This window comes from Sinocyclocheilus grahami, unplaced genomic scaffold (assembly GCF_001515645.1).
Source record: "Sinocyclocheilus grahami isolate Dianchi unplaced genomic scaffold, SAMN03320097.WGS_v1.1 scaffold866.1, whole genome shotgun sequence".
Classification (NCBI taxonomy): domain Eukaryota; kingdom Metazoa; phylum Chordata; class Actinopteri; order Cypriniformes; family Cyprinidae; genus Sinocyclocheilus; species Sinocyclocheilus grahami.
Window position 1 is genome coordinate 488,161 of NW_015506045.1, and position 10,820 is coordinate 498,980.

General features: G+C 39.1%; 1 protein-coding gene across 13 annotated transcripts in view; it reads right to left on the reverse strand.

Moving 5' to 3' along the window:
• Positions 1–656: 656 nt before the first annotated feature.
• Positions 657–10,820, reverse strand: part of eif4g1a (eukaryotic translation initiation factor 4 gamma, 1a) — a 48,786-nt gene continuing 38,622 nt past the window's right edge. For all 13 annotated transcript variants that reach the window (XM_016248137.1, XM_016248129.1, XM_016248127.1 and 10 more), the window contains 16 exons: positions 8,106–8,252; positions 7,777–8,013; positions 7,487–7,591; positions 7,070–7,339; positions 6,823–6,931; positions 6,158–6,272; positions 5,803–6,068; positions 5,584–5,708; positions 4,994–5,166; positions 4,192–4,317; positions 4,019–4,100; positions 3,830–3,928; positions 3,280–3,414; positions 3,069–3,150; positions 2,805–2,945; positions 657–2,087 (listed from right to left, as the gene is read on the reverse strand). In XM_016248137.1, the coding sequence (XP_016103623.1) occupies positions 1,906–2,087; positions 2,805–2,945; positions 3,069–3,150; positions 3,280–3,414; positions 3,830–3,928; positions 4,019–4,100; positions 4,192–4,317; positions 4,994–5,166; positions 5,584–5,708; positions 5,803–6,068; positions 6,158–6,272; positions 6,823–6,931; positions 7,070–7,339; positions 7,487–7,591; positions 7,777–8,013; positions 8,106–8,252 (2,394 nt within the window). In that variant the 3' untranslated portion in view covers positions 657–1,905. The remainder of the gene's footprint in view (positions 2,088–2,804; positions 2,946–3,068; positions 3,151–3,279; positions 3,415–3,829; positions 3,929–4,018; positions 4,101–4,191; positions 4,318–4,993; positions 5,167–5,583; positions 5,709–5,802; positions 6,069–6,157; positions 6,273–6,822; positions 6,932–7,069; positions 7,340–7,486; positions 7,592–7,776; positions 8,014–8,105; positions 8,253–10,820) is intronic.

Here is a 10,820-nt window from a genome sequence, read left to right on the forward strand (position 1 = left end):
TCATGTGAAATATCAACATTAAATTCTCTAATAAAAACCTTAGTGTCATGACCTTGAGCAAAAGGCTCATAATGAACCGTAAGCCCTGCCTTAAGCAGATCTATCTTGAAATATAAAAATTCAGTTCCAAGTTTCCCACCACAATCAGCACTTTCACTGTCCGATACAATTCTTAAATTCTTATTTCATTTAAAAGCACCTTTTTAAAAAGGCACTAATTTTATGGAATGACCCATAAATATTAGTAGCACACACCTAGTGTATAGCAGAATACAAGTCAGCATAAACAATACTTTGCAGCATCTCTACACATGCTAACTTTCTGAAATAACCTGTTTTTTCCCCACGTTTCCAGCCCAGAAACTGCTCATCTTTAAAATTTCCTACTAAAACTAAACTTTGAAAGCTGAATCCCCTGCCATCTGCACCAAAAACAAACAAACAAAAAACCTGCTGAAATTAAGCATTTGAGCAAAGCCTCATCACAATCTGTTCAGCAAGCCCTCTCCTGGCAGAAAGACTCATTACAGCATTAAAGCACCAACATTGAATTTCTCCACAGGGAAAACTCACTGTACCTTTTCCATGACGAAAAACGTGCATGTGCAAAAAAAATAATACAACTGACCCCACATCCCTCAAACACTCTACTTAGCAACTTGATAATCTTTTATTATTTGCAATGTTTCATCTCCAACGTTTTCCAGTTTGATGTGAAAGCATTTAATTCCTTAAATAATAAAGCGAGCAAAAAAAATATTTACACTTTTTTTCCCCAATAAAACTAAATCAATGGATCATTGTAAGCACCTCTTACCATCTGGAAGAAAACAAATCTTAAATACAGGGAAACTGCCATTTCTGTTGGAAAAAATAAATGGCATTACATCAGATTTTTTTACTTTTAATTTCTGAAAATAAAACAAAAAAATGAACCCCCCCCCCAAAAAAAACATTTCCATATGTACAGAACGCTCCTGAAATGTGTTTCCACTTTGCAAGTAGAAAAGGCTTTAGGATCATTACTGTCATTTCATCGAGTTGATTTTTCTATATGCTTCAAGTTTTAATGATTTCTCTTAAAATTCCACTGCAGGCTTGCTCAAGTGGGGCTTCCACCAAGTCCCCCATCAGTTCTTCAAGAGAGGTAAGACGCAAAAGTGTGGGCTAGGAAGCAGAACAAGGATGGCTTAGTAGGAAGCATGTTGGACCCCCTCCTCATCCAGCAGCACTAAGGTCAAAAAAGGTCAAAGTCCATCCAAGACCATCATCCTTAAGTTCAACAGGTTCACCCTTTTCTAAAGAATACAGGAAGCAAATAAAGAGAGAAATACAAACGCTACTCAAATTTCATTCGTCACTTAGAGAATTCATCAAATACTACGCTCGTGTATCAGTCTCTGTGGATTTAAAAACGACTCTCGCACGCACACGAAAGAAAATGCCGGTAAGAGCTCCACGTTTGATCCGACATAACAAACCTAAAAGACATGATCGCCATCACGCCCTCTACACAATATATATGCATGTCTGTTCCGTCATATACCACATTGCATATAAATCTATATTAACATGTAAGAGCAGCGTTGGTTTGTACTTTTTTTCCCAAGAATTTCTCGTTAAAAATAAATGACGATGAATTGGTAACACGTTTTAAGCAGTCCTGCAGATTTTTTTTTTTTTTTTAATTTTATTGTTTTTTTGGTGGACATTAGCCACAATAGATATAGAGAGCAAAATAAATGACTGAGAAACGATTGTAGTTTATATCTGTCAAGAGCCACCCCGAACAGATAAGATTGGCTTTACGAGGATCAAGTTCAACTTGGTTGTCAGACATCCTCCTCTCATTAGTCCCTGGCAGCGGATTCTCTCCAGTGCTACCTGGGCTAGCAAAGTTCAGGATTAGCTGTTGTCCGATTCGGACTCGGCCTCCCGTAACCAGGTGAAGAATGCAGTGACAGACTTCAGGGCCACACCCTTCCCCAGCTGCTCCGCCGGGTCTTTGCTGGACTCCCATTTGTAGAAGGCTTCCTCTTTAATCACGTCCTCATCGTACAACGCGTCGAAAAACATGCGCAGTAAATCTGGGTAAAACAACAGAGACAACACTTATTCAGCTACACTTCCATCAGTGTATTTTTTTTGTTGGAAAACAGTAACTTGCATTCAGCAAGGAAGTTTTAAATTTATCAAAAGTGGCAGTAAAGACTTTGCTAATTTAAAATATTTAAAAAGTTTACAAAATATTTAAATATTATGAAACACTATTTCAAATAAATGGGGGGGGGGTTATCCAATTCCACAGAAATATTGCCATCTGTTTTTTTTAAACATTGATAAGAAATGTCTCATGAGCAGCAAATCAGCATATTAGAATGATTTCGGAATTATCTGGAGTAAAGGCTGCTGAAAGTTCAGCTTTTATAGCACAAGATTAAATTACATAAAATGTTAATTAAAAGTTTTTAAATTATATTATTTCACAATAGTACTGTTTTTACAGAATTTGATCAAATAAATGGTTTTGGTCTTTGTAAGCATAAACCTTTTAGTGCTAAAAACCTCACTGACCCCAAAGTTTTGAAGAGCAGTTTGAATCAAACAAACAAAAAAACTGCATAATGATTAACAATAAAACTTTAAATGCTATCATTAATGCTGAAAAATTACTGAAAAAAACAAACAAAGCAACAACAAAAAAAACACTAGTCCTTTTGGGCATTAAGAATGCAATTTCATCTGTGCATGTGACTGAAAAGGAGGAAGTGTTATATAAAAAATAAAATAAAATAAAAACTCACTGGCAGGTTGCTCCATCTGCACCATGAGAGCCTGGAGAGCATAGAGTGCCTGCAGCTCCTTCGTTTCATCAGAGAGGTACTTCTGCAGCAGCTTGGCCCTTTGGGTAATCTGCTCCACATCCACCTTGTAGGGGTTCTCACCTAAAACAGTTCATTAACGCACACAATTAACATCAAGTACAAGTCAGTGCAAGTTCAGGTCTGAAGTCAAAAGTGAGGGATCTTAAGTGAGGGAAGGGGATTGGATCTAATAGATTCACTCACATAAAATGGCAGACTGACACACAGACATCATCAGGGCCCGCACAAACTGATTGGAGCTCATCTTCTGCTCATCTAGGTTGGCCTTTAAAGGAGAGAAACACCAGTCGGTACACGTCCCATGTGCATGTTATACCCATAATGCAGATCACTGCAATACCTTAATGTTTGATTAAAGAGCCTTGAATCACCGCCAAAGCACACACACACTCACCTCTACCCAGTCATAGATCCTCTGGTTGTTGGCTTTTTCCTGTAACAACCTGTCCAAATGTTTACTCAGCTCCTCAGCAGTCAGCTCCTTCTTACTGGAGTTCTCAGACTCCTCACCCAGAGTGAACTCCATTTTCTGCAAATATAAGATCTTTAATGACCTTCAGGCTCACAAAGACATATGCGCAGTATATGCATGTGTGTGTGTGTATATATGGTGTGTGCCTAAGTACAACCGCATGTAAAATATACAAACATTTTATTGCAGAGGAAAAGAACTTCATGAAACATTTCACGCAAATACAAAAAAAATGGTTTGTTCTTTTGTGGCACTGTCAGAGAAAATTTCTTGAAGGCAAAGGATCATCATTAGAATAATATCATGAGAAAGGAGTTATGATGATCACTAAACTTAAAATAAAGTATTCTTTTTGGGTGCTGCCAGTAAAAACATTTAAGCACAATAATATTTGTGCAGTCATTTTTTTTTACAAAAACATTTCAGAAATTATGTTGACCCTGTCAATACAGTACAAAACAGCTTTCTGTACCTGCTCTGTAACAAACTTATTGACATCCTCATCTTCAGGCAGAAAGTCTTTCCAGCTGAGTCCTGCCTCCAACCACATAACTCCAGCTTTTTTGTGGCTCTGAGAACAGAGAAGTGTAAAAAAAAAAAAACTCTGGAACTGCAATATATGCAAATATTTCATAAGCATTTGCCACAGCATGATACTTACCAGTCCTTTGCAGAGAAGGTTAAGTATTTCAACATGCAAGATTGCTGCTTTGCCCATAGGGAGAAGAGGTTTGGACACTTCCCTGTGGATGATTTAAAAAGGTCAGATGGTTTTAGTTGATGGTTTATAATCTTTGCATACAGGTATCTGAAAACCAAGGCTCAGTGCCCAACCTGAAGAGCTGGCCCATGGGGATGCCTCCCTCTTGCAACATGGGTGTGATGATCTCAGCCAAGTAGAGCCAAATATGAGGAATGTCAATGCTCATATCATCTGCTATCTCCAGAATCTCCTGCAGTCTAGAGTGGGTGAAATCAAACAATAAAATAAGTGCACAGCCGCAAAGAAACCATTTCTATTGTGTAGAAATCAAGAAACCTCAAGCTAATTGAAATCATTTTAGTACTTAAACTTATTTTATCAAAACTAAAACTTAAAGATAAATATAGTAGTCAACATTTGAAGTGGATCAAAAAATTTCAAAGTTGTCCTAAGACAAGAACCGGTATTGTTTTGGTTTTATGACAACTTTGATGAACGGTTTTGACTACTGTATTAAAATAGACAAAAGCAAATAAAATAGTCCTGATTCATTAAATTTTCTATCATCTAGCTACTTGCATATTTAAGCAAATTAAAACACACACATCTGGGAAGAGAACAATTTCTCTTTTTTTTTTGGTAGGGACAGTAAGAATATTGGCAGCAACATTAGAGCAAGCAGTTACATTTTGATGAAATCAAAAAGACCAAAACATAAAAACAGATAGATACAATAACACCAAGGTTTGAAAAAAATCATCAATTTAAAATAATTTCCATAAAAAAAAACAGGCATTTTGAGATCTTTCTTTCCTGACCAACACTAAAAACATGAAGCATGAATTGGTCAAACGAGTCAATTGAGTGGAAAACGTGGCTACAATGTTCAGATGTCATTATGTGCATCTCAACTGCAGCGGCCTTTGAACTCACCCCTTGTAGTACTGCTCAGGAGGTAATATTCCAGCACTAACAAGCTTCTGAAACAGCAGGCCCACATGCTCTCTAGCGATGGTGCTGCGCTCTAGAGTGGACTCTACACCGTTCCGTACAAACACGAAGAGCAGAGAGGCGCTGTTCAGCTCCTGCACACACTGCAACGCCTCCTACAAAAGAGTAACAAGAATAACGTAAGTTAATAATATACAGAGCATGTGAGCGGGGAGCGGAGCGGTAATATTTCCTTAAGAGCGCAGAGCGCCTTTCTGAAGATTCCGCTCCGCTCGCTCAAAACGCTCAGCGCCGCTCGCTCAACCCAGAATGCCGTTTGGTGATTTGCTTGCTCGAGATCGAGAATAGTAGAGCAGTTATGGAGTTCAGATATTGTTTCAACGAAGTTGCAAGCCTTATACATAAATGTAAAGTAAAAAATCTAAGTTAAGAATGAGCAGGAAGAAGAAACTGAGAGGGAGTGCGGGGAGAGTTAGTAAAGATTCATATTGGAATCTGAAGCGGCACATCGCCAGAAAGCACGAGGATGTAATATATTACGCATGTACAATAATATATATGGATGTACATACCTTCATGTCGTTGATGTGGAGATACTCTTCAATGATTGATTTGGATTTCTTGTCCAACTCTTCCTCGCTCAGGGCAGGTTTGGCTTGAACAGGTGGTGGTGGAGCAGGAGCCGACATTGGCTTCACTGAGAAACCCAACCAGGTAAAGGGTTGATCAATTTATGAATAATCAACTCAAAGATCTGTACTGCACAGTTCTTTAAGACTATTGACTCTTACCTGTCTCCTTGCTTCTATCACGCTCTCGACTGCCTCGATCGCGGTTCTCTGTCATGCTGGCCACACGGCGTACAGAATCCGGTGGCCCACGGCTGTCGCCACCTCTGCGCTCCTCATTTTCACGGCTGAAGCTGCGTTTGGTGATGGCCTGACGGGGTCTGTCGAGGCCTCGGTCCCGGTCTTCCCGCCTACTATCGAATCGTTCAAAGCGGTCCCGGTCTCGGTCACCGCGATCTCTATCGCTACGGTCTCTACTGGAGCTGTTCCTGCACAGCAGATGTGTAATTAGATTTCATGCAGTGTTGATGTTAGTACTCATTTACCCTACAAAACAAAAGCAGCACTACAAAATTACCTTTGAGGCACTCTACGATCAGAGTCAAGTGAGGAGGAGGAGGATGATGAAGGGGGTCCAGACTGCTGCAATGCAGAGAAGCGGTTGAGCGTGCTAGTGGCCGGTCTCCCCTGTTCTGCATTGGATAAAAGCACAGCATTAGACTTGCATTTACCAAAAAAACACTGACAACCATATCTTTACATGCCTGCAAAACACGAGCTACAATGTTGAGGGTGGTACAATGTTGAGTATGCTGTTGTTAAGATTGCTAAGAGTTGTTGCTACAATGTTCTCTGTGGTTAAGAAGAACTGGCTCAAGACAAAAAGAGACCACCAAGTCTCTAAGATGCTCTGGTTAATAGATAAGACTCATGACCCTCTGTCAATGTATAGCAGTTCTTCTCAACCAGGGGCCCAGTCTTGTGTCTTCATTTATCACAAACACCGGTCTATATTTTTATTTTTCTGCCAGTTTTATCATCCACCACAAAAACATAAGTCTAATTTCAATGAAAAGTAATACCACTTTTCCTAAAGTCACATGATTTGAGGTATCACTCATGTCCACTGCCTTGGTAAAGAGCAGCAATTAAAACTAGCAGTCTATCTATGACATTATTAAAGAGCTGGGCTTCTCTATGCTTTGTGAGGTCCAAGGTAAATAAGACTGGGCGATTGCTCACCTTGATCTCCAGTGGACTTGGCTCCTGTGCCTCCACTGCTCCCTTTGCCCCAGCTACCCCATGAGCCTTTTCCTCCCGGGGCCAGCAGTTGGTTGTTAAAATCACCAGGCTGAAGAAAAAAGACAGGAGAAATATGGCTAAGCACATCAAACAACTGAAATCATTATGCTATGAAAACATGTCATTTTTTTAACAACTAAATTCTAAGTCACATTCTAAAACAGAAAAAAACGCCACAAAGCCTCACCTTAGTAATTTTACTGAGGCGGCTGGTGTCAATCGGTCTGTTCTTAGTGGTAATAGGCACTATGTTCCAGCCCTCATCTTGGGTCTGGCTACCACGGCCCCCGGAGGAGTGAGGCCCACCACGGCCCCCTCGACCCTGACTGGAGTCTTTCTTAGACAGCAGCTGTTGCTGTACTTTGATATGCTCTCTATGTTCTTCCAGCTCTGCCTCTTTATGGATCTGATCAATGGTTTTGGGACCCTGATCTCCTCTTCTGGGCACCCAGTTGTTCTGTGTGACAGAGCCCATATAACAGTTAAAAGAATGAAGATATAAATAGTGAGAAGAACTGAAACACCATATTGTGTTTTAAATACCAAATACTTGTGCAAATGCCAGTGTTACTAAGAAAACTTGCTAAACAAAGCATGTGGTTACCTTTCGGAGGTCTAAAACATCCTGAAGCATGAAGCGGATTCTAGAAGACGTCTTCCTATCTTTAATGATCTTCTCCATTTGGTGGAAGTACTGATCCATTCGAGGCTGCGTACAATAGTGTAACATTAAATCTGACAGTAACAAAGTAAACGACTATAAAATTCTATACAACAAAAAAATATACTACACGCAAAAGGAATGTAGACCTAACATAACTGTGAAGCTCATAATCTGATGGGTATTTGACTGGTCAATCACAGCATTCCACATAAATACAAATTGTGCTGTACCTTAGCTTTCTCAAAGTCTAGATCTTTTCCGATAGTGGAGAGCAGCCGGCAGAGGCACTCTAAGCTCTCCTCATCATGGTTCTTCAAGAGCTTGACAATGCAGTCATGCATGATGGGTTCTGTCAGCATTTTCAGCTTGAACAACTCTCCGATGAACTTGATGTTTCCAAGCGACCGTCTACGTGCCTTGTTCTTGGCTTCCTCCAGCTCCTCCTTCAGGCGCTGACGCTCCTCTTCCTAAGATAAAAATAAAACTGCTTTAATTTCAACAGAACTATTTCATACACCTTGTACCGAGTTGATTGTTTACAAATGTGGCAAGACGTCACCTCAGCAGCAGCATCCAGCTCTTTCTGTTTTTGCTCAAAGATCTCGTCATCATCCTGGTCCTTTTCAAACTCCTTCTGACAACGATTGAGTAGTAATTTACGGAAATTCACAGTGACTCCCGGTTTGTCTGAAGTGGGGACTTTAAGCTGGAAAAGCAAAACAGTAACAATATTTCAATAATTCCCCATTTACATTTCTTAAAAATTAGGTAAACAGCCAAGTAATCCGGTCATCAATTACTTCAATGTGGTAAGCACAAAAGCTTAAATGTGCAGGATTGTTGTGCCAGAACCAACAAGGTTTTTTTTTTTTTTTAACACACATCTAACAAGGACGTTGAAGCCTCTTATAGACCGTATTTGATGAGCTCTATATGTATGTGCGTTGATCGATATTTATGTAAATAAAAGGCTAAATTTAAATCAGTTCATCATAAATAGGTTGAGTCTCTTCAGAAGACTTGGAATAGACAGCTTGATACATACTGATTTTTTTAACAATGTTTTTATTAACTTGTGAAGCAACACATTTTTGGTAAAAAAGGACTTTTACTCGATCGCCAAATCTTTGTTTTTTGTCATTTGTATGTTTCGAAGATTAACTAAAGTCTTATGCACTTAAAACAACTAGGGGTGCACAGATCTGATATTTGGTTTTATCTGGTTTATCAGGTAGATATCTGGTTTTGCATAAAAGGACTTTATCTTGCTGGAGTTTCGTTTTGTTTCTAAATCGTGTTCATTTCTACCACAACACTGGAGTAGAGAGCACTATGAATTGTTCTTCATGAGCACAGTAACTGAGATTTAAAACTGTTAAAAGAAAAGGCTCAAACTATCGCACAGATTTAATACACTATGCATTAATGTCTCTTTCCTCTGTAGTTTGAACTTTTCTATGCTGCGCACTGTTAATCCGTGTTGCTTCAAGCACATCATTCTGCGCACGGGATGCGCATAAGCGCTTTGTGCCGCTCTGGATTGAGCCTTTCGTATCATAATACTTTCGCAAAATGACATTATTAATAGCCTTTCTTGTTTGTCTTATATATCATATGTTGCTGCCTCATTACTGTGCTATACATTTAAAAGAAATGCCTTTTAATTATATAGTAGACCCTATATATTTATATATAAATATGACTTTTTTCATGAATGTATTTTACAACCTATACGAAGAGCAATATGTAACATTTGGCCAGATTAAGTCCAACACTTTTTCACTTTTATTAGTTCCCCACTAAATTTTTATTTTTTTTTTTTTACTAAAAGTTTAGATTTTATAAAATTACTGTGCACTCATGATTTTTCTAGAGCAACTTTTGCTACTGAATTATCCACTAACCTAGTTTCAGGGTTCGTACACATTTTTACCAATATATTTCCATGACTTCAACAATAATCATGACCTAAATGTTCCGTTATTTTACAATAAGAATAAAATCTGTTCAAATTATCATAGCATATGTTAACTAAAATGAATGACTATTAATGCTACTCGTTTGCTTTCTTGTTAAGTACAAGCTGCAACTGCGCCAGACCTTACTCCACATTTCACATCACTGAATAATATTATCATTTATTTAACTGTGTGGCCAGGATGGCCATTTTGGTGTCATTTTGTGTGCATTTTTGCTGCTTAAATGCAACAAGCTGCTCTTTAGAGCCCTGCATTTCAGCCCGAGCCCAACGGCCCCAACTTATATATGGCTTCGGGACAATTTTCACGTCATAGCTCAGACACGGGCCAGGCATCAGGCTTGCTTCCTCCTTATGTTTATATTTTAGATATCTATCAATTATTATGGTGATGACAAAGATTTGCCGCGCTGGTGGAAACACCACGAGACCGTGCCACCGCGACTGTCAAGAGTGGCTCGGACCGTGCTTAGTGTCCAGCAGCAGTGAGTGCTGGAAGAGTTCCATGTTAAAGCGCACACAAGGCTTGCTGCAAAATGCCAGCAAGTAATTACCCTGATGAATGCTCCAGGGGAAATAAGAATATTCACAGGGTTTCGGTTCATTTTTGTGAAGCGCTCCTGCTCAAGACCGAGACAGCAGAAAGCGTATCCTGTTTGTTTTCTAAAAAAGCACAACGTATGCTGATATTGTGAGTGCACACAAATAAAAGTAGACCCTTAACAGTCCCGAATGATGTATTACTCTTACCTTTAGGAGCAAAAATTACTGGTTGTTTCCACTGTTATAAGAAAAAAATACAAGTGATCGTGCTGGCGACTCCATGTCCTGCAAAGTGCGCTTTAGCTTCTCTGCACAAACGATTGGATATGCTCCTAATAGCACACATTTATCTAGGTTAACCATTAAGCATTTTATATAGGCCTATAGATTTTATTTTATTCAAGTGGTGATGATTTGAGAAGGCTAAATTGATCAAACATAGGCTATGATTAACTCACTGTCTGCCACTGGCCGCTTGGTCATTACTTTTAAAAAAAAAAACTAAAAAACACTTGAATTGAACAAACAAAAACATTTTCCAAACATATGTCTAAATTAACGTTAAGAAACGAAAAAATATATATAACCACTTTTGCCATTAAAAACGAAACTGAACTATTTTAATGGCTACAACAGCAGCTGTGTAATTGGGGAAGAGAGAAAGAGAAAAAAGACACGGTCTCCAGTCGGACTCGGCCAGTAATTCTGATAATCTGTCGGATAAGGGCCGGACTAGGGCATATGTTTGAGGCC